The following is a 26863-nucleotide window of genomic DNA, read 5'->3' on the forward strand; positions in this document are numbered from 1 at the left end:
ATCAAAGGAGGTACCTTTCTCTGAAGGGAGGAGAGAACTTCCACTTTAACTATGACCCTCTCGAAATAAGATTGAAGTTGGCGAACTTAAAAGGCTTCCATAGCCTTGGCAACTCATGACTAGAGCCTAGAGAGATTACCGATGCCATAAACAAGAGTGTCAAATTGTTAAGTCAACAACAGGAGTCACTGTGTACTTACTTCTCATGTGGGATCTGTCCTTAATGTGTTGTCCAATGTGAAGTAATGCTATAACTAGTACTGAAACAGTATTTTACACTTTGTGTTTCTGTGTGGGTTCAAACTGATGAAATCTTTACTTAATATATACTAAATCAATCTTCTGTATATAAAGATAATTGAAAATGAATCTTGATGTGAATGGAATGGGAGAGGGAGCGGGAGATGGGAGGGGTGCAAGGGGGAGGGAAATTATGGGGGGGAGAGCCATTGTAATCCATAAACTGTACTTTGGAAATTTATATTTACTAAATATTAAAAAAATGTGCTTGGTGGGCTGGGGCTTTGCCAGGTTAGAGGAGTAAGTGCCTTCCATGATGCAAGCGGCACAGTGGTGCTTTCCAACTCAGCACACACGCCCCAGTTGCGTGAGTGACGAGCTATTTGCAGTCATGAGTGTGGCCCCATGAATGATCGGTGAGCTGTAGTGCTCACCTGGGATTCCCCTGAAGGGGAAACAAAACTACTGTGGCAAAGGTAAAAAAATTTTAAAAAACAGGACCACTGAGACAAACTTGAAGAATGGCTGCTTGCAATTAGCAACTAACCTTGGGGAAATACCCCAAGTGTGGTCACAAGGCACATAGACCATTCCCCACACGTGGTCCTAAGTCACGTGGGCTACAACTTGAACCCACCAATGCTGTGACGGTTACAGTGTGATGCCAATGAACCCACAAACGTTGTAAGAAACCCTTGGGCCGGGGCTCAGTCTTGTTGGAGACAATTCCACTGGGCCTGCTGGCGTGAGCAAACTGCTTCCCATCCTCCCCACGGTCGCTGGTGCCTGTTTCAAAGGAGGGGGGGTTCCCCATCTCAGATTACACCCCCTTTCTCAAAGCACCCATTCCCTTGAGGTACTTGTTTTTCTTTGAGAATCAGAATTTTTACCTTATGGTGCATCTGGTCCTATTTTTAACAGCTTTCTTGAGATACGATTTACATACCGTGTAGCTCACCTGTCTAAAATGGATGACTCGTGCTTTTTAGTATATTTACAGAGCTGTACCTTTCAGCCTGTAGACCCGCATCTCTTCTCTAGGTTCCTTTACTTCTATTGCCTCTCTTCTCCCCAGCTTTGAGCCTTACACTCAGATCTCCTGGGCTCACCCCACCCCCATGCCCACCCCTGTGTCTTAGGTTTTCTAGGTGATTTTCAGCCCCGTGTTGATGTGGCTAGCTGAGTTCTCTCTCCCACTTGCTCTTCCAGATTAGGTGCTAATATTCTCAGCTGTGGCCAGCCTCCTTCCATTTGTCTATTAAAACTTGAAACTTGCATATCCATGTTGCATGCCTATTTTAGCGATCTAATTGGATTCCCTTGCCTGATCCTATTTATTTTTGTATCTTTCACATACTGCTTCCCACGGTTCCCACTAATGGGCGGCACCTTTTCAGGTGTTCAGTTTGTCTTCCCTTTCTGGTTGCTGAGATGGTGATGGTGAGGATGATGGTTGCCAACAACGTGGCCTCCATGGGAAGCTCCAACTGTTGGGTTTTGCTGACCCTAGGAAAGCCCAGTGAGTGGGGGGAAGCTGAGCAGGTCCCACTGCTGCATGCTGGGGTGAAGCCACCAACAAACTGTGAGTTGTCCCCTGAGGGCTCCGTCCCAGGTAGGAGCCATCGTGCCCCTTGGTGGAGTCAGAGGAGCTTCCTCCACAAAGCAGCTGTCCTGTGTCCTCCAAGACAGGGAAGATCAGACAGCCACCTCCCCAGACCCACGACGGGGAGCCACAGGAGGGGGCTCACGAGACTCAGGCATCCCCCCGCCCAGTGGTCTCGCCCATATCTCTTGGAGGTTAAACCTTAGCAGGCCAGAAAGTCTTTCCCTCGGGGAAGCAAGGGAGAGACGAGTGTCAGCTAGCACCTGCCTCCCGACGAGCAGCCTGGGTCTGCGGCACAAGTGCATGCCCTGGGAACCGTGACCTTGGGTGGACACACCCCATGCCCACAGACTCTGGAACTGCGCGGCCTCCACCTTGCAGGGCTCTTGGCTGTCTTTGCACCACGCCTGCATCTCTGGGTACCATGGGCCTCAGCCAAGAACATGTGGAGCCTCGCCCCTTGCCCTCCCTTCTCATCTCCCCCTGTTCAGTGCTCCTGCCGAGCCTTGGGGGTGCAGAGTCCTGCTTGGGGAAAGAAGGATTAGAAAATGGGGATGCACTGATATGAGCGAGCTTGGCTTTTTGTTTTTGTTTTTTTTTGCTGAGTTTCACTATGGAGGTTTGGGTTGCCAGGTGGATTTGAGCATGGGGTTCTCGCAGAAAACTGAGATATTTAACTCACATCTGTAGATACCCACTCTGTGCACACACAGATTATCTTGGCTGCATTTATTCTTTAAGATTTATTTATTTATTTATTTGAAAGACAGAATTACACAGAGAGAAGGAGAGGCAGAGAGAGAGAGAGAGAGAGAGAGAGAGGTCTTCCATCCGTTGATTCATTCCCCAGATGGCTGCAACGGCTGGAGCTACAATGATCCAAAGCCAGGAGCCAGGAGCTTCTTCCAGGTCTCCCACATGGGTGCAGGGGCCCAAGGACTTGGGCCATCTTCTACTGCTTTCCCAGGCCATAGCAGAGAGCTGGATGGGAAGTGGAGCAGCCAGGTCTCGAACCAGCACTCATATGGGATGCCAGCACCGCAGGCGGCAGCTTTACCTGCTACGCCACAGTGCCGGCCCCGGCCACATTTATTCTTTAGCTCAGTGACCAACCTATTATCCTCTTTTCAGTTTCTGGTAAAGGAAAGAGAAGGGAGGAAGCATCAGGGACCCAAACAACACTCAGAGGAATCTTCTGGGCTGAACAAAAGGAAAATCAGGTCGCTGGTCCCCCAGGTGAGCGTCCTCGGCAGAGAGTGGACCCTCAGGGTCCACCGCGTGCCCCATCCATCTCCAAGGCTACAGTGGAGCCTGGCTTCCTCCAGACGCTGTCAAGGCTCCACCAAGGTCCATGGCTGACCCTGTACGTGTCCCAGCCAAGGCTCGGGAAATGGGGGCGGTAGAGAGCTGTGTCAGAGGTGCTCTCCCGGGACAGGCACTTTCTCTAGAAAAAGAAGATTCAAGTCTCAGTACTGGATCTTTCCCTCCCAAGGCTTCACCATGGACTTTTCTAGAATCTTCTCACCCTTCCAACCGTACCCTCATTCAACAGTCCTCCCTCCAGTCCTTGCTCCTTTCCCCATGGGCCAGCGGCTTCCTCTTTGTAACTGTCTCCTGGTCTCCCTTTCCTACCCATACCCTGACTATTTGGACCCCCTTTCTGTAGGTTCCTTCTGCTCCTCCCCCACACATTTGCTGACGTACTAGGCACTCACCACACAGAAGAAGAGCGCAGCAAGGAGTCCCACAGACACCACCACTGTGAACAGGGTGATGAGGAAGATTTCCCATGGCTCCAAGGAACCACTAGGTTTCACCCCACTCACTGGAGTAGCAACACTTGTGCTAATTCTGTTGGGGCTTGTTTGTGTTCCAGTGGGAGCAGGTGTGCCAGAATTGCCAGAGCTTGCACCGGATCCAGAGTTGGGGGTAGTAGTGGCCCCACCAGAAATCGTGCTGGGTCCAGTGTTGACAACTGTGCTGGCCCCACTGGAGTTTTCACTGGGTCCAGCGTAGGAGGGTGTGCTGGTTTCGCCGGGGATCACAGTGGAGAGAGTGTAGGGGGGTGTGCTGGCTTCACTGGGGACCACAGTGGAGGCAGGGCTGGAGGGTGTCCTGGGCTCACTGTAGGTTACAGTAGAGGCAAAGTTGGAGGTCATGCTGGGCTCACTGGAGACCACAGTGGAGACAGTGTAGGAGGGTGTGCTGGGATCACTGGAGGTCACAGTGAGGACAGTGTTGGAGGTCATGCTGGGTTCACTGGAGACCGCAGTGGAGGCAGGGCTGGAGGTTGTGGTGGGTTCACCGCAGGTCACAGTGGAGGCAGGGCTGGAGGGTGTCCTGGGTTCACTGGAGGTTACAGTGGAGGCAAAGTTGGAGGTCACGCTGGGCTCATTGGAGACAGTGTAGAGGGTTGCGCTGGCTTCACTGGAGGTGACAGTTAAAACAGTGTTAGAGGGTGTGCTGGGTTCACTGGGAATGAGAGTGTAGGGGGGTGTGCTGGCTTCACTGGAGACCACAGTGGAGGCAGGGCTGGAGGGTGTCCTGGGCTCACTGTAGGTTACAGTAGAGGCAAAGTTGGAGGTCATGCTGGGCTCATTGGAGATGGCAGTGGAGACAGTGTAGGAGGGTGTGCTGGATTCACTGGGGATTGCAGTTGAAACAGTGTAGGAAGTCATGCTGGATTCACTGGAGATGGCAGTAGAGACAGTGTTAGAGGGTGTGCTGGGCTCACTGGAGGTTACAATGGAGACAGTGTAGGAGGGTGTGCTGGATTCACTGGGGATCGCAGTTGAAACAGTGTAGGAGGTCATGCTGGATTCACTGGAGATGGCAGTAGAGACAGTGTGAGAGGGTGTGCTGGGTTCACTGGAGGTTACAATGGAGACAGTGTAGGAGGGTGTGCTGGATTCACTGGAGGTTACAGTGGAGGCAGTGTTGAAGGTTGTGCTGGGCACACTGGAGACCTCAGTAGAGGTGGGGTTGGAGGTTGTGCTGGGTTCACTGGGGACCACAGTGGAGGCAGGGCTGGAGGGTGTCCTGGGCTCACTGTAGGTTACAGTGGAGGCAAAGTTGGAGGTCACGCTGGGCTCATTGGAGACCGCAGTGGAGACAGTGTAAGAGGTTGTGCTGGATTCACTGTAGGTTACAGTGGAGGCAGTGTAGGAGGGTGTGCTGGGCTCACTGGAGACTTCAGTAGAGGTGGGGTTGGAGGTTGTGCTGGGTTCACTGGGGACCGCAGTGGAGGTGGGGTTGGAGGGTGTGCTGGTCCCCCCCGAGGTTGTACCAGGTGCTGCATCTGGGGTGGTGCTGGTCCCGCTGGACATCTCTCTGGATGTGGCATTAGAGGATGTGCTGGTTTCACCGGAGGTTGCACTGGCTACAGCACTGGCCGATGTGATTGCCGCACTGGACGTTGGACTGGTTCCTAAAGAAGTGGATATGCCAAAGGTAGTGGAAGTTGCCCCAGTGTTCGTAAATGTTCTATCCTCAAAGAAGTTAATTTTGAAGATAATCATATAAGTGACTAATTATATTGAGTATATTTTCAATGTTTAGTTAAAATTCATTATATGAATAATGTATGACATGAAGAATGCTATTTAGTGCAGCTTTAACCCTATCACATAGATATATTATCACCAAAAAAAATGATGAAATTGAGGATGATAAATGTTGATGTTTGCGTAAATTCATACAGCCAGTAAGTAGGGGAACAGGAAATTGAATCCAGCCGTTGAATTTGCACTTTCGGAGACTAAGCTAAGTCACTCTCCCACACAGTCCAATGCCAAAGCTCCGTGGCCTGGTTTTACTGGTAGATGAGCTTATTCCATGTTCTGCTGTCCAAGATCCATACACATAAAGGTATCATAAAGTATTACAGCAGCAGGTGAGACTAATAGGCACTGATTAAGTAGTACTGCTCCTTAGAAATACTTCTTAGAATGTTGTTCAGAAAACACCTGCATCACAATCACTTTGGGGAGCTCATGGAAAACACAGATTCCCAAGCTCCCAATTACACGAATCGGAGTTTGAGGTGGGGCCCAGGGATTTCCCAGGCCCAGGTGGTTCTAAATGCGCTGGGGTTCCCAGGGCTCCTAACAACTACGGCAAAGGCAGAAGAACAAGTTAGAAGTAGCTCACATGCCTATGATCTTCCAGGATTAAGAGCTGCAAACCCGGGCCTGCAGGCGGAGGGAAGGTTTTCAGAGTCTTGGAGGCTCAGCAGGAGTTAACGTTGCGCCTCGTTTTTGCCTCTCACTGTCCAGAAGGGTGAGGGCACTTGGCTGCTCCAGCCTGTGCCGGCTCATCTCTTCTGCGGCTCACTTCACTGCTAACCTTGCCCCAGCCCCCAAGCGGCCAACATCCATTTTTTTTCCTTAGTCTTATTTGAACTAATGGGATTAGAGTTTAGCCCTGTTTTGGGCAGGGCCCTCCAAAAATCTGCAATGTGATATGGTACAATTGGCATTAAGGTCAGAATCGTGAGTAAAACTCTACAAGAAACTAGGATAACCGGAAGTAGGAGGGACAAGGGGAAGAGGGAGTAGAGCTAATCTGGGAAGATAGGGTGGACAAGATTAATGAGGCACAATTCCAGGAGGGCTAATCATGGCTCGCAACGATGCATTCTTTAAAATGCCATGCTTTCCATCTGTGCCATGGGCAATGGCCCACAAAGCCATGCACCGGTGCCGCACTGTGGAAATGGAGCGGGGCGGGGGGAGGGGGGGCAGCGATTTTGATTCTTAGATTCTTTTCTGCTTGGTCTGAGGCTGACTCAGGGTTAAGGAGGGAGACTGAGTTTGTAGAATAGAAAAGAGTGATGGTTGCAAACAGCCAACTCTTTTTATTTAAATGCCCAAGCCATATCACACATTGCAGGGTGCAGAAACTCAGGTGCAGAGAGGCGATTCCCTCAAAGTACACAGTTAACAGGTGGAGCCGTGAGCCCCGCACCTGGGCAGTCTGAGACCCGAGCCCACAGTTATAACTACTGTGTTCCTGGGTGACGCGCATTGTGACACCGCAATGATGCGAGCGAGGGGAGGGGAGGCGAGGCAGAGCTAGTCCCAGTACAGACCACACCTCCCTCCAGCAACTCTGCCAAGGTTCTCCGACCACCCACTTTTCAATACAATTACTCACCAGCTGCTAACGGTAGGAGGTGCCATAGTAACCAGTACATAAGAAAGCTGTTTCCTTTCTGCCTCTTCATTTGCCTCTTTATGGCTGCAAAGCAAAGATGCTTGGATCCCAGGTGTGGCCAAGACCTTCAGGGTCTTGAGAAAGTGAGTTCAAGGTGAAAAGATACAGGCTGGAGCTCCCAGGAGCTGGAGTCTTCTAAGGCTGTGTCCTTGGAAAAACTCTGAGCTGGGGGCGGGGGTGGGGGCTGGCGAGGGACTGATGCCTGGCTTCCTCAAGCTTCCTCCATGCAAGGCTGTGCCTCTTGCCGAACTGTGGAGGAACTCAGGGGCCTTTATAGCTTCCCACGGGCTGGGGAGGGGTTGGGCAGATGACCTGCCAGTTTCCCGGCTGTGAGCAGGTGACAAAGGAGTACTGAGCCTGGCAAGGAATAGACAGGGGGTCAAGAGGAAGGTGAGAAAGGAGAATGACATGAGCACGTTAGGCGGGGCACTGGGCTGGGCTGCAGCAGGAAGTAGAAAGAAATGAGGAGATCAAGTTTTTCAGAGTGGAGAGGACCCACCCTCGGAGGCGGGGAGGGGGTTAGAAACCTGCTCTAGCTCAAGACTGCTGTCCGGGCAGGAAGCCCCGAGGAGCTGCGTCAGTGTGGACGAAGCACTCATGAACTCAGCTGCGGGGGCAAGGACCCCATAGCTCCGGAACTAATAGGGATATGAGATTCAAAAATGAAGAGTAGCTGCGGATCTGAGCTCCCGGGTAAGGAGCAGAAGACAAATGGGGTGTTTCTCAGTATGCAGTAGGCACTCAGCTGTGCATGTGGAGTGAACAGAGGAAGACAGAAGTAGGCACAATGAAGCTATCTTTGGGGTCTTGGTCCATTTTGTGTTTCTGCGATGAAGTCCCCGGAGCAGGCCAATCTACAGTCGAGGAGGCTGCAAGCCCGGAACCTGGGCAGCCCGTCTGCTCGGCCCTGGTGCACAGCTTCATGGCAGCTGCATGTGCCAGAGGGAGGGGTCACCCAGTGAGCCAGGAAGCAATAGAGAGGGTCAGGCGAGGGCCAGCTGCCCGCACCACCACTGCTCTCCTGACAGCAAGAACATGCCTCTGGAGCAGAGCACAAAGCCTAATCACCACTCACGAGGCCCCTCCCCTTAAAGGTGCCAGCTCCCCTCAAATTCACTGCTCTGAAGACAAACGCCCCCAGCACACGTGCCTCTGGGGGAAGAACCATCTGGAAGCCAGGCCAAGGTCTCTGGGGCTGCAGGCACGGGGAGGGTGTTGAGCATACGGGAACAAGCCATCCCCAGACTCACAGCAGGTGAAGGGGTGCAGAGCTCCTTCCGACCCTCAACCATAGGAATTCTCTCTCTTTTTGTTTTCAGAGGGCTCCCGAAGGAGTTTTTGAACCCTAGGATTCTCCAGCTGTGTCTGTCCCTCAGTCTTAACGAAGCATCTCCCAGTAGGGTGCCCTACCAGGAGGGCAGAGCACCTCAACAGGAGGAAGGAGCTGTGTAGTCTGAGACCTCCAAGAGCTTCCAGATTGGCCGGACACTTGGCTGTGGTCCCCAGAAAGGACACGCAGTCAGCCAACTGAGCGTGACTTAACAGACCCAAACGAGCCGGGGTTCTGGGGAGCCCGTGATGGGTGTCTTGGGGCTCTGAGGCTCATTCTGCAGACCCGAGGGGTCCTTTCCTCCTCCTTGCCAAAGAGGAGAAGCCAGATCATTTCCTCTATTTGCAGGTGAGCGAGCACAGTTCTGCCATGCACAAGCTGTTTGAAGGGAGCCAGCGAGCAGCAGGTGGATGGACACAGGAGGGGATGTGGAGCGAGCGAGCCTCAGAAACAGGAAGGGGTCGGGTGCACGGGGACAGGCTCAGGGGAGGGTCAGTCTGGAGGCTGTGACGGACAGCTCTTTGCTGCGGCTGAGAGCTGAGGACGCAGCCAGTGATGCATTGGGTCCTGGTCTCCCAGAAGTCCTATTCTGTAGCTAAATGCTAGGAGAGACCCTCATTCTCTCCTTTAGAATTACTTGGAGGCAGACATCCTGAATTCAAGTCCAGGTTGCACCTGTTAGGAGCTATTCTAAATAATTATAGCATGTGTGTTTACTAGACTGTAAATGTCATTAATATATTTACTCTCCTTCAACACAATAGAAGGACCCCAGAATAATTTAATTCTTATAACCCATCTCCCGACTCAGACTGCTGTCATCAAGCATTTCAATTCTGTCTTGACTTCCAAGTTGTAGCCATAAGAAATATTATCATTGGCTATGTTAGCTGCAAGGGAGGCTAGCAAGCATCACCTCTAGGTGGGTGGATGTATGTGCTTTGTGAAAACTTGAGTGTGTGTTGCTGAAGCTGGAGAGAGGGTGTCCGTGGAATCATCAAGCTATGAAACTCATTGAATCTACTTACTTCATATTGTGTATTTATTAACTCCGGTTCCCAAAGTCTTTTTTTAAAGATTTATTTATTTTTTACTTGAGAGTCAGAGTTACACAGAGAGAGGAGGGGCAGAGAGAGAGATCTTCCATCCAATGGTTCCCTCCCCAATTGGCCACAACGGCCGGAGCTGTGCCAATCCAAAGCTAGGAGCCAGGAGCCAGGAGCTTCTTCTGGGTCTCCCACACGGGTGCAGGGGCCCAAGGACTTGGGCCATCCTCTATTGCTTTTCCCAGGCCATAGCAGAGAGCCGGATCAGAAGTGGAGCAGCCAGAACTAGAACCGGCACCCATATGGGATGCTGGCGCTTCAGGCCAGGGCGTTAAACCCACTGCACCACAGCACCAGCCCCTAAAGATTTATTTATTTATTTGAGAGGGAGAATTACAGAAGGGCAGAGGCAGAGGCAGAGAGAGAGAGACATCTTCCATCCACCGGTTCACTCCCCCAGATGACCGCAATGGCCAGAGCTGTGCCAATCTGAAGCCAGGAGCCAGGAGATTCATCCAGGTCTTCCATGCAGATTCAGGGGCCCAAGCACTTGGGTCATCTTCTACTGCTTTTCCAGGCCATAACAGAGAGCTGGATTGGAAGTGGAGCAGCAGGGACTCGAACCATCACCCATATGGGATGCCAGCACTACAGGCAGTGGCTTTACCCACTATGCCACAGTGCCAGCCTCAGTCCAGTGAATGTTAACATTTGAGCTTGTAGCACCATCCTGGCAGATTTCTCCTCACTCATCCCAGAGCATTTGGAAGGGACCAAAAAATGTGGAGGAAATTTCTTCCCAAAGATGAAGGCGGGGCAGGCGTTGTGGCGCAGTGGGCTAAGTCACTTCTTGGGACGCCCACAGTGCCTGGCGTGTGTCGCCACCACCCATGCTGCTGAGCCAGCTTCCTGTTAAGATGTCAGGGAGGCAGATGGTGGCCCAAGTATATCTGTCCCTGTCCCTCCCACCTCCACTTGGGAGACCCCAATGAAATTCCTGGCTCCTGGCTTCAGATTGGCCTAACCTTAGGTACTGCAGGCATTTGGGGAGTGAACCAGTGGATGGAAGATCTCTCTCTCTCTCTTTCTCTCTTTCTCTCTCTGCCTTTCAAATAAATAGAGAAAGAAAGAAAGAAAGAAAGAAAGAAAGAAAGAAAGAAAGAAAGAAAGAAAGAAAGAAAGAAAGAGAGAGAAAGAAAAGAAGGAAGGAAGGAAGGAGGGAGGGAGGGAGGGAGGGAGGGAGGGAGGAAAGAAAAGAAAGAGAGAGAGAGAGAGAGAGAGAGAGAGAGAAAGGAAGAGCTGGCCCTGTGGTGTAGCAGATAAAGCTCCCGCCTAGAGCGCCAGCATCCCATGTGGGCTCAGTTCTAGTCCTGGCTGCTCCATTTCCGATCCAGCTCTCTGCTATGGCCTGGGAAAGCCGTGACCCTGCACCCACATGGGAGACCTGACTCCTGACTTCGGATTGGTACAGCTCCAGCCGTTGTGGCCATTTGGGGAGTGAACCAGCAGATGGAAGACTTTCTCTCTCTCTCTCTCTCTCTCTCTCTCTCTCACTGTAACTCTACCTCTCAAATAAATAAATAAAATTTTAAAAAAAAGAAAGAAAGAAAGAGAATAAAGAAAAAAGCAAGCTGAAGGAGGCCCGGCGGGCACTCAGCAGGGGCACAATGGTTTTCTGCTCTCCACCTGCCTTCCTGGGCTCTGTGCTGCTATTAGCAGAATCCCACAAACTGCGCAGTTGCAAAGAACAGAAAATGTGTTTTCTCAGGATTCTGGAGGCTGAGAAGTGCAAGATCAGGGTCCGGGGCTCCACTTCCAAGTCGGTGCCTTGAACGAGTGGAGCCCTTGCGGCCTAAACACCCAGCATAGGCCCCATCTCCCACCAGGGGACAGACATATCCAAGTCAGAGCCACTCAGGGTGTGTGGCCTGAAGCTGTGAACCCAGATGAAGAAGATCTTGCAACTCAAAATCCCCATGGGAGGGGATCGTGTAGCCCCCCGCCCCCCAGTACTCAGCTCCGAGCTGCGAGACATTTTCCCAGCGTGCGAGGTGGGCAGTGTGCTCTTTTAGTCGTACCATACCATGAATGCTAAGCCCTTTTAGGTCTCAGATGTATTCAGAGTCTCTGTTGGTCTCCACTCCGTGCAAGCCCCGCCCTTTGTCCCTGAAAGCCTCAGCGCTAAGAAGCTGGGAGAAGACACCCCAAGCTCAAGTTCAGCAGGTCCGGCGGATGCTCTCAAGGCTCCTCCAGTCTCCTCCCTCTGCCCAGTTGTCGATTTAGATATTACCCACCGTCGAGCCCACTGATGAAGACAACTAGAAAGTGCTTTCAGTATCTGACCCAGAAACATCTGCTGCTTCTCTTGATAGGACTGAGGACTGTACCTTGTCCATTTTATGGCCAGAAAAGCAGTTCTCGGAGGGCTATTTGGATCATTCAGTGCTAGTTTATTCGAAGTCAAATAGCACGAGGCTTAGCGCCTGGGAAGCACTCACTAACAAAGGAGAAAGGCAACGGAACGCCTGTCCAAACAGATAAACAAGCAGGCGCGTCACCCGGCTGTTGCAAACACTGCAGCTTTGGGCTCGTTAAGCTGTAATAATTCTTTCCTTCCTCCCGGGGATCATGATGCTTCCTAAAGAAACAAAAGAGGAGGCACCCAAAGCCTAGGGGGTACAGGTTCTGGCTTGCATGAGGGAACCCAGAGAGATCTTGTTCTGAGCTCGATCGCTGAGGGTTTTGCCTGCTCCCAGGGGTTCTGAGCCCCGGTTAAGGTCAGGGAACACCTTTCCTTGCCCTCCCGTCCAGACCCGACGACACTGCAGGTCGCCCCAGAACCACTGGCTGTTTTTCTGGCTGCCCTGTTGGCCAGACTCTCTGGGATCTTTTTTTCTGGTTCTTCTCTCAACCTTGACCATGGCCATCTCTATGGACAATTTCCTGGGGACCTTGGGGAAGCCCAGCCCAGCCCGTGTTATCATGGTCACTGCTTCTCCTCCAGGATCTGCTTCTCCCGCAAGATGTACTGACCACAGCTTCTTGCATGGCCCAGCTGATGTCCACCCTCTGCTTTTCCTCCGTGGCCCCCCAGGTGGCCTCCTGTACCACCCACGCCAAGGCTGTCCTGATGGCCTCCCCCACGTCCGTGACTCCTGCCGTGATTCACTCCAGAACCTCCTCCAAGATCGTGGCCCAGTTCCTGACCCACTGCGTGTCCTCGTCCTGTACTCCACCATGCCCAGTGTCAAGTCTGCCTTCAGGGACCCAGTTCACTTCCCAGGCTGTGGAACATTCCAGAGCCTAGGCCTGTGTCCAGGTCCAGACCAAGGCACGTCTGTGGTTGTGGGGGTTATATGGGCCTCTATTTATCAAGGAAAAAGAAAAAGCCTCCTAAGAGAGAAAACAATATTGTTAATATTTTTAAAGAAGTATTTTATATCCATATCACTTAAACCTTCTTGGATTGTCAAACTCACAAATTTTTGCTTTTCAATACTATTTCTCATCTTATATGTGTGTGTGATATTAGTAATTTTCCTCTCATTTATATTTCTTTGAGAAAACAGTGTTTCTTTTTTTTAAGATTTATTTATTTATTTGAAAGGCAGCATTACACAAAGAGAGAAGGAGAGGCAGAGAGAGAGAGGTCTTCTATCTACTGGTTCACTCCTCAAGTGGCCGTAACAGCTGGAGCTGAGCCAATCCAAAGCCAGGAGCCAGGAGATTCTTCTGGGTCTCTCACGTGGGTGCAGGGGTCCAAGCACTTGAGCCATCTTCTACTGCTTTCCCAGGCCATGGCAGAGAGCTGGATCGGAAGTGGAGCAGCCAGGACTCAAACTGGTGCTCATATGGGATGCCAGCACTGCAGGCAGTGGCTTTACCCACTATGCCACAGCACCAGCCCAGAAAACAGCATTTTAACTACTGTACTTGCATATTCTATACACAATTGCTTTGACCATTGCTCGGGCACTGGAGGAGGACACACATCACGGAAACTTCAAGACGCCCTATACCAAGCGTGTTAACCAAGAAGGTTGCATAGCTAAGAGACAGGTGAGACATACATGAAAGATCACAAAATAAAGACCAGAAAAATGGCCGGCATTGGTGGGCTGGGTGCTGACTGGAATGGGACCCAAAGGGAATGACTGAGATGGGAGAAATATTCTATACCCTAGCTGGGTGGGATGCACATTTTACAGTTAATCAGCTGTGTGATAAGACTTGGACACCTCTTGTAAATCATATTTCAATACTTTTTAGCTGTGAGCAGTATTTTTTTAAATTAGTGTTGTTCCGGGGACTGGTGCTATGGCCATAGCAAGTGAAGCCACTGCCTAAAGTGCCAGCATCCATAGGGAAACCTGTTTGAGTCCCAGCTGCTCCACTTCCAACCTAACTCCCTGCTGATGCACCTGGGAAAGCAGTAGAAGATGGCCCAAGTCCTTGGGCCCCTGCATCCATGTGGGAGACCTGGAAGAAGCTCCTGGTTCCTGGCTTTGGCTTGGTTCAGCCCTGGCCAGTGCAGCGATTTGAGGAGTGAACCAGTGGATAGAAGACTTCTCTCTCTGTCTCTCCCTCTCTCTGTGACTCTGACTTCCAAACAAATAAATAAATCTTTTTAAAAACTGAATTAAGTAACTAAATTAAGTTAATGTTGTTCCTTTTATTCTAAATTTAATTTCTACTTTCCTCTCAGCTTAATAAAGCTGGTATAGTGGGGAAATAAACACTTTATCTGTCTATGGTGAACGTGATGTTTGCTACAGGCGTGCCTGGTGAAGCAATTAGATCAAGCAGTTGACATAGCCACCACATCACACACGTCATTTTTCGTGGTGAGAATTGTACTCCAATTGTTAAAAAAGCAAATAAGGGAGATCCCAGAAAGAACTGAGGCTTGAGGAACTGTCTAGAAAACTCTGTGTCTAAGGGCATGGGCTCCTGGCTTCAGCCTGGCCCAGCCCTGGTTATTGTGGCCATTTGGGGAGTGAACCATCGCATAGAAGATCTCTCTCTCTCTCTCTCTCTCTCTCTCTCTCTCCCGCTCTGTCTGTGACTCTGCCTTTTAAATCAGTCAATCAATCTTCAAAAGACAACTTTTAAAAGATAAGTGTCTTTTGGTGCAAGCATTTTTGAAACCCACAGTTTTGTGCCCAATATGCATCTCCCGCGAGCAGTTTTCACGACAAGCCTGTAGGACTCTTGGACATTTTGAACTATTTACAGTGGATTACTCGGGTTGGACTTGTGGGGAAAATACCTCCACAGTGAGCAAGAGGTGAGGACATGGTGTTTATATGGAATTATGTCAAGGGGCTCGATGCCAAAGGCGAGTTCAGAGGGGCAGAGATGAGAAAGCCTGGGCAGGGTGGGGTGGGAGGGTTGTTAGGATGGACGGGGGTGCTGGAAGAGCAGTGTATTCCAGGTGTCTGCCTGGACCACAGGCGTCGGGAGAGCCTCGGAGCCTGCTGAAGTGCAGACCAGCAGCCATTGAGCCCACTGGTTAACATGGCCACGCCCCAGCTCTGACTCGACTCCAGCTTCCTGCCAGTGCAGACCCTGGGAGGCAGCAAGTCACTGGGTCCCTGAAACCCTCACAAGAGACCTGGATTGAGTTTCTGGCTCCCAGCCCCAGCCCAGCTGAGGCCTTTGCAGGCGCTTGAAGGCTGAGTCAACAGATGGGAATGCTGTCTTTCTCTCTGTCTCTCAAACAGTTAATAACAGTAAAAGAGTAAGAGTTGTGGGGCTGACACTATGGTGTAGCGGCTAAAGCTGCTGCCTAGGGTGCCGGCATCAAGTCCCAGCTGCTCCACTTCTGATCCAGCTCCCTGCTAATGCACCTGGGAAAGCAGTGGAAGATGGCCCAAGTGCTTAGACCCCTGCACCCACGTGGGAGACTCCGAAGAAGCTCCTGGCTTCTGGCTTCAGTTGCAACCATTTGGGAAGTGAACCAGCAGATGGAAGCTCACTTTCTCTCTCTCTCTCTCTCTCTCTCTCTCTCTCTCTGCATTTCAAGTAAGCAAATAAAACTTTAAAAAAAAAAAGAAAGAAAAAGAAAAATGCTCAACATTTCTAACCATCAGGGAAATGCAAATCAAAATCATAATGAGCTGTCACTTCACTCAGAACAGATATTATCAAGAAGAATAAGAGTTGGTCCTCTTCAGGCCTTGCATACTAACAGCATTTGAGTTTGAACCCCCAGGTAACACATCTTGGAGACACCCAGATGCAGCCCTGACCCTCTGTGACCCAGGAACCCAGGGGCGCAGCTCAGCACCTACATGTTGTAGGTGATCCCCTGCAGGTACTTCCTGTGCACTATTTAGATCTTGTTTGGCTTTTGATGGGACAGGCCCTGGAGGAGGAGGAGAGGTGAGAACTGTAGGGGTGCGGGGAGAAACCCCTGGGAAGGTAGTGGGGTGGGCTGGGAACCCGAGCCTGGAGGAGGGACTCTCCTGCAGTGGAGGTGGCAAGCACGGGTGCTAACCAGGTGGCTCTGCAGGCCCACAGTGGGAAAGCAAGGCGAGGCCTGCTGGCATCTCTGTCCACCTGGGACTCTTTCTTCTTAGGCGTCTCCTTTGCAAACGACCTGCCTTTCCCAGGAGATGGTGGACTCTGAAGTTGCTGCTTTGCTCACAGATGTATCTTCACACCCAGCACACAGTAGATGGTCCAAAAACATTTACTGAGGGGCCGGCGTGGTGACGCAGCAGGTTAAGCGGCCACCTGCGATGCTGGCATCCCACATCAGAGCACTGGTTCGAGTTCCGGCTGCTCCACTTCAGATCCAGCTCCCTGCTAATGCGCTTGGGAAAGCAGCGGAAAATGGTCCAAGCACTTGAGTCCCTGCTGCCTCCATGGGAGGCCTGGATGGAATTCCTTGTTTCTGTTTTCAACCTGGCCCAGCCCTGGCCGTGATGACCATCTGGGGAGTGAGCCAGCAGATGGAAAATCTGTGTGTCACTCTGCCTTTCAAATAAATAAAACAACTCTTAAAAAAAAATGTTTCCCAAACGAACATGTGAATGTTACATTCAACAGGACACAGCATCTAGACAGGATTTTTTTAAAAAGGCTAGCTGGAGCTAGAGGCCTGAATTTCAGAGCGCGAGCAGGCACAGCTGAGTGTGGGCGGCATCCATTGTGACAACAGCTGAACACGGGGTCGAGGCGGATGGGGGCACAGAGCAGCAGGGAGGGGAGGACCGGACTGCAGGGCAGTGTCCGGGCAGAGTCGCTGGGATGGGCTGGAGGAAGGATTCATGGAAGAGACCGCAGAGGGAAAAGAAAAGGCACACACAATGTCCCCGTGCTCGTTCAACCTGCTTCTGCCACCGCGCCTGCTCTCTGTGCCCCTGTGCGCCGCGCTGCAGCCTGCGCTGGGAGTGCAGCGGCCTCATGCGCTGCCTAGCAGGGGGCTTTAGTAACTGAGCAGGGACACTCCAAATTCTGAAGGGGTGGCAGAGAAGGGTCAGGCGACCGCAGGAGCTCAGATTTTATTTGTCTGCAGACTGATTTCCCACACGGCTCCCACAGCTGGGTGGGGGTGGGGGTTGGGGGTGGCCCCTCCACGCCCATCTGGGCGGGGGGGGGGTGGCCCCTCCACGCCCGTCTCTATCCGGGGATTTTGAGAGCCGAGGACTTCAGTCTGGGCAGCGTTTCTGGAAGGGGTGTTTTCATTGACTCGGCTTTGGCCCCAGGGCCTAGCTCTGAGACCGAGCGAAGCTTAGATGGGGTGGAGGGAACTCAGAGCACTTGAGCTTCATCCAGCAGCCATGCGCGTGCACCCCAGGACTCTGGGAAATAGAGCACGAGTGGGTGCTGTGTCCATGCTGCCAGCTTAGGGTTGCAGCGAGAGGAAAAAGTGGATTTGCTGCAAGGAGAAGGTGGGGGTCAGACTCGCTGTGTGTGGGAGGGGCACAGGCAGAAGCAGGCAGAAAGAGACCCGTCACCTTTGCTTCCAGAAAAAGAGAACGTGCAAGCAGCACGCCTGAGCCAGGGACACTCGTCTCCAGACTTTCCGCGGCCTCCATGTGCTCCCCGGTTGGTGGGGAATTCGCTCCCGGCTCCCAGGATCCCAAGGAGACGCTGCGTTTGGGATGCAAGAGGCAGGTTTCCCTCTGCTCACCTTGAAGGAATCATCAAGGGTGGTTGCTGTCTAGGATGTCTGGGTTCCAGAGCAGAGCTGGGCTGCGGGGGGTCAGGAGGGGGGACGCCTGGCGTCTCAGAGGGACTGCAGCTCCGGGAGGAATTCGGAGCTCGCCAGGACCAGGGTTCTGGAAGGAGTAAGAGGAAGCTGGCGTGCTCCATGCTCGCAGGGAGCCGTGCACCGGGCAGCTGGGCTCCTGGCCTCCGCAGGCTGCTCCCTGGCAGGTCTGGCTTCACCCCTTTTCTCACTTGGCTGTGACTGTGACACTCACACCTGCTCCTGGGCAGGGAGGCCGTGACCCTGAGAGCCTGCCAGAGAGGAGACCCACCTCGGAGCCAGAGTGGTCTCACTTCTGGCACAAGAGGCCTTTGGAGGAGGCCGAGTGGAGAAAAATGAAGGTGACAGGGTCCAGATTGCCAGGTCTTCCTGCAGTGCCAGCACTCCCTGGGGCTTCTGGGCACCGGGTGTGGGGCTCCATGGGATACACAGCCATGGAGCCCCCACGTCAAGGTCGGTCTGATAGCTGTTGCTGTGTCTTTATCACAAGGTGGATGTTGCTAGTTTCGGTTAGGGCAATGCTTTCCCACGGTCGGGACTTTCCAGAGGAGTTGAGAATGTTGTAAACAACAAGATGGCGCCAAGGACCGCGCGGTGAGCCTGCCTGCTGTGTGACACCTCATCTGATTGGCCCGAGGACGCGTGCACACTGCGTGAACAGACAGTGGATTGGAGTGTTCCGTGCATGGACTGGAGCCCGCTTGCAATTGGCCGGATTTTGTATATAAGCTGTGTGCTGAGGAAGGAGGGGGCTTTTCCTGTCCACTCTCCTCCCTTCATTCTTTTTCTGTCACTGTTATTTTCTTATTAAAAGTCTACTGAAGACCGATAAGCTGCAAACAGTGTCGTTCCTTTGCAGGCAAGGGAGCGACACCGGGAGGGGATGAAGGAGAGCCCTGAGCATGAGACCGCGAGGCTGGGCAGGGAAGACCCCGGCCCGGGACGTTGCTGACTGTGGGTCATAAGTCTCTGGAGGTTCCAGGGGCTGAAAGCAGAGATCTGGACTCAGATGCAGCTGGGCTCCCTCTTGTACAAAACTCCTTGATGCTCTGTTCCTCGGTGGTCCCTCCACCATCCCAGCCCCCCATGCCGGCCTGCACCCCCTGCATGGAAGCTGGCTCTGGAGACCCCAGGGTCAGAGAGAACCAGCAACCCTGCACCATGGACACTGTAGGGATTTGAACAAGGCCCCTTGCTCTGAACCTCGGTTGGCTCATCTGTAGAATGGGCCTAGGGCCAGCGCTGTGGTATAGTAGGTAAAGCCACCTCCTGCAATGCCGGCATCCCACATGGATGCCGGTTCAAGTCCCGGCTGCTCCACTTCCCATCCAGCTCTCTGCTATGGCCTGGGAAAGCAGTGGAAAATGGCCCAAGTGCTTGGGCCCCTGCACCCACTTGGGAGACCCAGAAAAGGCTCCTGGCTCCTGGCTTTGGATCGACGCAGCTACGGCCATTGCGGCTAATTGGGGAGTGAACCAGTGGATGGAAGAACTCTCTCTTTCTGCCTCTTTTTCTCTCTTTGTGTAACTCTGAGTTTCAAATTAATAAATAAATAAATCTCTTAAAAAAAAAAAAAAGTCTAAGAAGCAATCCCAGCACCAGCGTTGATTAGTTTATTGATGATGGCTGCAGGGAAACAAGGCCAGGCCTGTCCTCCCCCAGGAGAAGCCGGTTGGAACTGGTTACCATAGATCCAGATTCGGACTGACAGGAGCCAGGAATCGCTCTGCCAGTGAGACCAGCCGCTGCCTGACCTCTCCCCGCCGGCACTGTAGCCTCTGCTGCCCCACTCCCGAGCCTGGCCCACCCAGCCCGCCTGGTCTCGGACACCGGCTACCCAGAGGTGACTTCCCTGGTAGCGGGAAGGTGGGCAGTGGGAGGGGAGCCAGTCACACCCACTTCACCCCGCCCACACCAAGCCCCGCCCCACCTCCTGCTCATCAAGAGTAACTGTCGCTAGCAAGGGACCAGCCGGAGCCTGCCCAAGGATTTCCCCTGGATCTCAACGTGATCATCCAGGGGAAGTGGGGGGGGGGGGCGGACAGCCCCAGGGCCCCACGCTGTGCCTTGGCGGGGGAGGGGTCAGTCTGGGTGGATGTTCAAGACTCTGAGTTGAGTGGGGTTCAGACAGAGCGTCCATGTCAGAGGCTGCGGTGAGTGGGCCTCTGTGCCCCTCCCAGGACTTCCACACCCTGTCCCAGGCTCGCCACGGCCCGGACCGCTGAAGACCAGCATCTTCCCCCTCTTCTGGAAGGACCCCCTGCCTCAGGCTTTCTCCAAGCCCCCGAGTCTGGGTCCCCTGCACCCCGCATGCCTCCTCTCTGAGACCTAAGCTTCAGTTCCACCCTCAGCAAAGGCCTCCCCGGGCAGATTCCCAGCGAGCCTGAGAGATCGGCCAGCCAGGCCCAGGTGACAGCGACGTCAGTGTCGGGGGTGGGATTGCTGTGTGCCGTAAGCTTCCAGCTTCTAGAGTGGGGCCGCCTTGAAAGCAGGAAATGGTCACCCCCCAAAACACACACACAGATACACACATACAGATACACACACGCAGATACACACACAGATACACACATATAGATACACACACAGATACACACACAGATACACATACGATACACACACAGAGATACACACATACAGATACATACACAGATACACACAGATACACACATATAGATACACACACAGATACATACAGATACACACACAGATATACACATACAAACACAGATACACAGATACAAACATACAGATACACACACAGATACACACATATAGATACACACACAGATACATACATACAGATACACACACAGATATACACATACAAACACAGATACACATAGATACAAACATACAGATACACACACAGATACACACATACAGATACACATACAGAAAGACACACAGAGACACACAGACCCAAACCCAGACATAGACACACATACAGAGACACACACACACATAGAGAGACACACACAGAGACATACACAGACACATACAGACATACACAAACATACACAGACACAAGCACACATATGGTCACACACACAGACACAGAGATACATAGAGACATACACACAAACACATACAGACACACACAGATAAACAGAGAGACACACACATACAGTCACACAGAGACACAAACAGACACACACAGAAAAGCACACATTTAGTCACACACACACACACACACACACACTCGCCCTGCTGTTGGGTTCCGGGTGGGGTTCAGGCTGGACGGCCTGCGGCACACTACAGTGCCTTTCTTCTCGGTGCCGGCGCCAGCCCCAGTGCCAGCGGCGCGTCTCCTGGGAGAGCCAGGGCCAGGGCTGTATGGAGACTGACGCTGGGCATGGACAGGCTCCCCAGAGCAAGGCTGCGGTCCTCACATAAGCGTGGCTATGACACACGCTCACTGCGTGGGTGTTTCAGTGGGTAGAGCCCTGCCTTGTGATAGCATCTCATTTTAATTGTCTCAAGTTTGTGTCAGGTGGGAACCCTAGCTTACCCTTCTTTATATCCTCAACAGAGTGTGCTGGCTCATCAGTTGGTGTGTTTTCTCCTCATTCTGTCACCAGGCAAACAACACAGCATGAACTGAGGCTGGCTCTTAGGTAAAGCCAGCGCAGCTCCTGCTCAGAGCCATCTGTGAGGTCACGGCCAGAGCCAGAGACCCAGACAGAACGACCATGTCCTTGCTGTATAAACACATTACACTTTATTATAAAAAAGACCAATAGATAAAGGGGTGCTGTGATCTGTCCACTCTGCTCGGCCCCCTTTGCCCTCTCAGTGACAGGTGGAGGGGCAGAGAAAAATCCAGAAGGCACGTGCAGATGGAGGCCAGCAAGCAGGAGAGCCAGCATTTGGGGTGAAGGTGTAGGAGGACAGGGGCAGCAGGGAACACAGATGAGTCCTACAAGATAAAGCCACCAATGACTTTTGCAGAAAGAGACAGAAAAACAAGCCGAGCGGGGAGCGCCATCTGGGAGGGCGTGGCGTGCTCCCAGGTGGCCGAGGCTGCAGTGTGAGCAGAAATCCCCTCCTTGTGCAGCCCCACAGCCGAGCGAGCCAACCCAGGGAGGAGGCCGCGGAGAAGGCTTGCGCGGAGCAAGAGTGAAGAACCCCGGTGCAAGGTCCGTGGTCTTCTCTCTGGAATCTTCCTCGCTCCAGGGCATGGAGAGGAGGGAGAAGGAAAGAAATCCTCTTTTCTTCATAGCTTCTTTTGTTGTTCTGCTTTTTGTATTTTCATTAAAAAGAGAAAGAAAAGCAAGGGTCCGGGGAAGTCAGAGACAAGTCTGTTTCTACATCAGTCACGAATTGCGGGCTCTGCCCTCGTGGTCCCCACTTCCCGCGGCCCCCTCCCACCAAGACAGTGAGGGCGTGGCCTTTCTGCGGCTCCCTCCATCAGGTGTGGCCCAGGTCCCAGTGTCCTGCGTTGGTCTTCACCCCACAGGTCCCTCTTCATCCTCCGGCCATCGCCTCCTACAGAGAGCGCTAGCCTGTGTTGTTCATTCTTTCTTCTCTTGCCTCCCAGTCTAAAGCCTTCTTGCTAATCACCTCCTCCCAGCAGGTCTCAGCGGAGAAGCAGCAGCAGATGGAGAGTTCATGCTGTCCGTCCTTTCTGCCCTTCCTGGAGTCCACGAAATCGACATGTTGAGTCTCAGTCGTCGTCCAGGACGGAAGCGCGTGGAAGATGTGGGCGTGGCAGCTCCTCAGCCGTCACCGTGGGAAGGGGATCTGGCCGGTGCCGAGAGTCTGCTGCTCCATCAGGTAGACCGGGTAGGAGTTGGGGCCCCCCTCGTCGTCCGGCTCGTTGTCCTCGGCGTCCTGGGTCCGTACACGGCGCGTTCGAGTCAGATAGGAGACCTGCGGTTGGGACGAGAAGCGGCGAATGAGAAGCGTCTGCCTCACCATCTGCCTTCCTCCGCTCCCCGCATCCCAGGCCCTCTCTCCTGTCCTGCCCAATCCTGAACCTTCGGTTACCTTCTTCCGCAAACCTTGATCTTCATTCCAGCCCCAGATCCAATGCACTGAGTCCCAGACCCCAACTTCAGCCCCCTCTGTCCTGTCCTTCTCACCTTGATACCCTCTATCCTCACACACCCCCACTTCTATTTTCAACCCCTAAATGTTCTCTTTCACACCCTTTCCTTCTTAGCCACGCCTTTCCCTCTTAGCCACACCCCTTCCTCTGGGCCACACCCCTTCCCTCTGGGCCATGCCCCTTCCCTCTTGGCCACACCCCTTCCCTCTTGGCCACGGCCACTCCCTCTTTCTCCCCAGTGAAAGCTTCCACTTCCTGTTGGTTGATTGCCTGCCCTTCGGTTTCACCACCACGACCCCTCTCTTGCCATCGCCTCCCCCACCACCCCTCTTCTCCCAGGCTCTCCCCTGTAACCCTGAGCCCTCCTCCCAGCTTCCCTGTCTCATAGTTTCATTCCTCTGGGGCACCCCTGTCCCTTACCAGGAAGATCAGGCCGAGGAACATCAGGAAGAGGATCACAGCCACCAGGACCACAATGACTATGGCCCACGCAGGGAAGGGATCGTTCCCTCCCGTTTCTCCAGCGTGGGCACCTTCCTGGGTGACGTCTTTATCCTGATGGCCATGGCTCTTGTTGCCTGGAACTTCTGACATGACAGAACCTGGGTCCAGTCTAGCTGTGGTGTTTGTAGAGGACCCAGTGGGTACCTGATGGGTGACTGCAGTTTTATTTAAACAGGAAGTAGTGATGGATCTCTTTGTTGTAATCCTGCCTACAGGTCGTGTGCTTTCTGTGGCGGCTGCTGTTTTTGCTGGGTTTTCTGTGGACTGCATTGAGGATTTTCCGGTCTCAGTGGCCAGTGTGGTATTCTTTGGGTGTCCTGTATGCTTTTGGGAGACACTTGTGGCTGATGTGGTCTTTTCCGGGTTTTCTGTGGACTTTGTTAGGACTTGTGTCATAGTCCCGTGCACTGATGTGATCTTTGCTTCATGTCCTGTAGGCTCTACTGGGAATGGTGTGGTCTTCTCACTGACTAATGTGGTCCTTTCGTGTTCCATAGGGGTTTCTTGGGTACTTATGCTGTTTGCATTGGCCAACGTGGGCTCTTCTTCATGCCCTGTAGGGGTTTCTTGGGTATGTGTGATTGTCCTATGGCCTGGTGTGGTCTTTTCCTCATGTCCTGTGGGCTTCCCTTGGGCACCTGTGACCTTCTCGTTGGCCAATGTGGGCTCTTCCTCATGTCCTGTAGATGCTTCTTGAGTACTTACGGTCTCCTTGTTGGCTGATGTGGTCTCTTCTTGTCCTGCAGGGATTTCCTGGTCATCTGTAGTCTTCTCGTTGGCTGGTGTGGTCTTCTGTCCATGCCCTGTAGGGGCTTCTTGGTCATCTGTAGTCTTCTCGTTGGCTGATGTGGTCTTCTGTCCATGCCCTGTAGGGGCGTCTTGGTCATCTGTAGTCTTCTCGTTGGCTGATGTGGTCTTCTGTCCATGCCCTGTAGGGGCGTCTTGGTCATCTGTAGTCTTCTCATTGGCTGCTGTGGTCTTCTGTCCATGCCCTGTAGGGGTTTCCTGGTCATCTGTAGTCTTCTCATTGGCTGGTGTGGTCTTCTGTCCATGTCCTGTAGGGGCTTCTTGGTCATCTGTAGTCTTCTCGTTGGCTGATGTGGTCTTCTGTCCATGCCCTGTAGGGGTTTCCTGGTCATCTGTAGTCTTCTCGTTGGCTGATGTGGTCTTCTGTCCATGCCCTGTAGGGGCGTCTTGGTCATCTGTAGTCTTCTCGTTGGCTGCTGTGGTCTTCTGTCCATGCTCTGTAGGGGTTTCCTGGTCATCTGTAGTCTTCTCGTTGGCTGATGTGGTCTTCTGTCCATGTCCTGTAGGGGCGTCTTGGTCATCTGTAGTCTTCTCGTTGGCTGCTGTGGTCTTCTGTCCATGCCCTGTAGGGGTTTCTTGGTCATCTGTAGTCTTCTCGTTGGCTGCTGTGGTCTTCTGTCCATGCCCTGTAGGGGCTTCTTGGGTATTCATGATCTTCCCATCAGTTAGCGTGGTCTCTTCTTTATGTCCTGTGGGCTGTCCCTGTACACCCGTGACCTCACTGACCACTGTGATCTTTCCTTCATGTTCTGGAGGGACAGGTGTGTCTTGGGCACCTGTGGGGGTTTCTTGAGTACTTACAATCTTCTTGTTGGAGAATGTGGTCAAGTCTCCAGGCCTTGTAGGCTTTACCAGGGGTGCTGTGGTCTTGGCAGCTGATGTGGTCTTCATGTGTTGGGCAGTCCTCAGGGTCGTGTCTGACATATGTGTATTTCCATAATCTGTAGTTCCTTCTGACTTCTTGGGGGTCCCAGTAGCTTTGTCTGATGACCTTGAGGCTTCTGTGGTTTTTTCTGAGGAAGGTGTGGTTTCCCTGTTGACCTCTGAACTGACAGAGTCATGGAAAGGATTTGTGGTCTTGCGTGAGGCGCTGCTCTTGTTCCCTAAAACAGTGCTCGCCTTTTCCGATGGCCTTACACTTGTAGCTGGCCTTTTGGTTGCTGTTGACCTGCTTGCTGTAGACTTGAGACAAGTTGTCTTGCTCTTGGTTGTTGGGGTTGGAGGTCCCAAGTCGGCTGATCCTCTGTGTGCCTCAGCAGAGCTAGCATTATCGGCAGAGCGTCCGTTCCGGATCACTGGGGTTTGCCCTTGATGGCTGGGGCTCTGCTTGGAAGTGGGAGGAGCTTCAGGCCGAGCGGTAGAGCTTCCGTGGTCTGAGGTGGTGGAGTTGTCTAGAGGTTTGTGGACTGCACTGGAACGGTGAGTGGTGGTGCAGCGGCGTTTTGGCTTTTGGGTCTCGGTAGGTTTCGGGGGGTCTGTAGGTCTTTGTCCCGAGTGCAGAACAGACTGCTCAGAGGCAGTACTGCCAGCAAGGGCTGGAGTGAGGGGGAGCAAGTGACCCGACGTCGGGGATTCACCCGTTCTCTGAAGTTCTTGAGAGGTAGCAGCACCTGTGGAGGGAGACAGCAGGTAAGACACCGACCCCGTGTTCTTCCCCGCCTCCCCCCTCACTAGGAGTCCGTGTTCCCCTAGATCCTCTCCCGAGCCAGTCTTCTCTGAGTGCCATGAGATCAAATCCCCACCTCGCTTCAAGCTTCTGGACCCTTGCTCAGACTCTGCCTGCAGCAAAAATGCTGCCTCATTTCCCACATCTACCCCTCAACTCTTTTTTTTTCCAAAGGTTTATGTATTTATTATATGAAAGGCAGAGTTTTAGAGAGAGAGAGAGAGAGAGAGAGGTCTTCCATCCACTGGTTCACTCCCCAAATGGCTTCAATGGCCAGAGCTGGGCCAATCCGAAGCCAGAAGCCAGGAGATTCATCCGGGTCTCCCATGCAGGTGCAGGGGCCCAAGGACTGGGCCATCTTCTACTGCTTCGCAGGCCATAGCAGGGAACTGGATTGGAAGTGGAGCAGCCGGGACTCGAACTGGTGCCCATATAGGATGCTGGCACTACAGGCAGTGGCTTTACCCACTACACCACAGCGCCAGCCCCTACTCCTCAACTTTTAATCTCAGGGATTAAACTTCTGCATTCTCCCAAGCAGATAAGATCTAGCTTCATCTCCGAGCTCAACAAATTCTCTGCTAATCACTCTTTCCCGTTGCCTTCAACACAACACTACTGTCGTGTGGGGGCCGGTCGACATCCATGTCCCCCTCCATGCCTGTGGGTTGGTAGGCTGTGGGAGCAGGTGTGGACTTGCATTTTGCTTCACCAGTGACGTGGAATCCCCTTTGCAGGACAGCACTCAGAGGAAAAGAAATAACCAGAACCTCATCTTTCCATAACATCCCAACTCTACCCTACAGGTAACAGGGTGAGGGACTGAGGTGAGACCTCTGGGAGAACTTCCCACAAGGTTAGCAGGCTGTGAGTGAGAGCAGTAAGTGTAAGAAACGGCGAGGAGGAGGAGCAGAGGGAGACGGGAAGTGTTCACATCAGGAGGTGAGGGAGAACAAGAGCCGACCCAGCCCTGCGGCACCCCCAGGCCTCTGGAGCCCCCTCTTTATGTCCCAAAAGCCTCCTGTCGGTGGATGAAGGTGCCCTCTTGAAAGGAAAAGACATTTGGGCTGGCGCGCGGCTCACTAGGCTAATCCTCCGCCTGTGGTGCTGGCACACTGGTTTCTAGTAGCCGTCAGGGTGCAGGATTCTGTCCCGGTTGCCCCTCTTCCAGTCCAGCTCTCTGCT

General features: G+C 52.8%; 2 protein-coding genes and 2 long non-coding RNA genes across 5 annotated transcripts; 2 read left to right on the forward strand and 2 right to left on the reverse strand.

The window, feature by feature from the left end:
- Positions 1–2571: 2571 nt before the first annotated feature.
- On the reverse strand, positions 2572–7403 carry MUC21 (mucin 21, cell surface associated). Of its 2 annotated transcripts, none has more exons than XM_070074818.1 (3): positions 6998–7403; positions 3559–5270; positions 2572–2977 (listed from the first exon to the last, which is right to left on the reverse strand). In XM_070074818.1, the coding sequence occupies exons 1-3, from the start codon at positions 7065–7067 to the stop codon at positions 2960–2962; spliced, it is 1800 nt and encodes a 599-aa protein (XP_069930919.1). In that variant the 5' UTR covers positions 7068–7403; the 3' UTR covers positions 2572–2959. The 2 variants fall into 2 exon arrangements, with proteins under 2 accessions (XP_069930919.1, XP_069930918.1); XM_070074817.1 differs by having other exon boundaries at positions 2572–3287; positions 6998–7398.
- Positions 6900–14030, forward strand: LOC138849818 (uncharacterized). The gene is made up of 3 exons (XR_011389033.1): positions 6900–7140; positions 8377–8735; positions 12528–14030. It is a non-coding gene; the product is annotated as an uncharacterized lncRNA (long non-coding RNA).
- A 3026-nt stretch (positions 14031–17056) lies between these two features.
- On the forward strand, positions 17057–18480 carry LOC138849749 (uncharacterized). The gene is made up of 2 exons (XR_011388878.1): positions 17057–17331; positions 17410–18480. It is a non-coding gene; the product is annotated as an uncharacterized lncRNA (long non-coding RNA).
- Positions 18481–21405: 2925 nt separating this feature from the next.
- MUCL3 (mucin like 3) lies at positions 21406–26337 on the reverse strand. Its single transcript, XM_051855973.2, has 3 exons — positions 26298–26337; positions 23122–25727; positions 21406–22523 (listed from the first exon to the last, which is right to left on the reverse strand). The coding sequence occupies exons 1-3, from the start codon at positions 26335–26337 to the stop codon at positions 22377–22379; spliced, it is 2793 nt and encodes a 930-aa protein (XP_051711933.2). The 3' UTR covers positions 21406–22376.
- Positions 26338–26863: the final 526 nt, after the last annotated feature.

This window comes from Oryctolagus cuniculus, chromosome 5, assembly GCF_964237555.1.
Source record: "Oryctolagus cuniculus chromosome 5, mOryCun1.1, whole genome shotgun sequence".
Classification (NCBI taxonomy): Eukaryota; Metazoa; Chordata; class Mammalia; order Lagomorpha; family Leporidae; genus Oryctolagus; species Oryctolagus cuniculus.

What these genes read in the sequence shown, in the direction of transcription:
- MUC21 (XM_070074817.1), bottom strand. Translation starts at nt 7,067, where the DNA reads ATGAAGAGGCAGAAAGGAAACAGCTTTCTTATGTACTGGTTACTATGG. An exon ending in CCTCCTACCGTTAGCAGCTG is followed by an intron (nt 5,271 to 6,997) that starts GTGAGTAATTGT and finishes CCACTTCTTTAG; the next exon opens with GAACCAGTCCAACGTCCAGT. An exon ending in CTGCGCTCTTCTTCTGTGTG is followed by an intron (nt 3,288 to 3,558) that starts GTGAGTGCCTAG and finishes TTCTTTTTCTAG; the next exon opens with AGAAAGTGCCTGTCCCGGGA.
- MUCL3 (XM_051855973.2), bottom strand. Translation starts at nt 26,337, where the DNA reads ATGGAGGGGGACATGGATGTCGACCGGCCCCCACACGACA. An exon ending in CGACCGGCCCCCACACGACA is followed by an intron (nt 25,728 to 26,297) that starts GTAGTGTTGTGT and finishes CATGGCACTCAG; the next exon opens with AGAAGACTGGCTCGGGAGAG. An exon ending in TCCTCGGCCTGATCTTCCTG is followed by an intron (nt 22,524 to 23,121) that starts GTAAGGGACAGG and finishes TCCCAACCGCAG; the next exon opens with GTCTCCTATCTGACTCGAAC.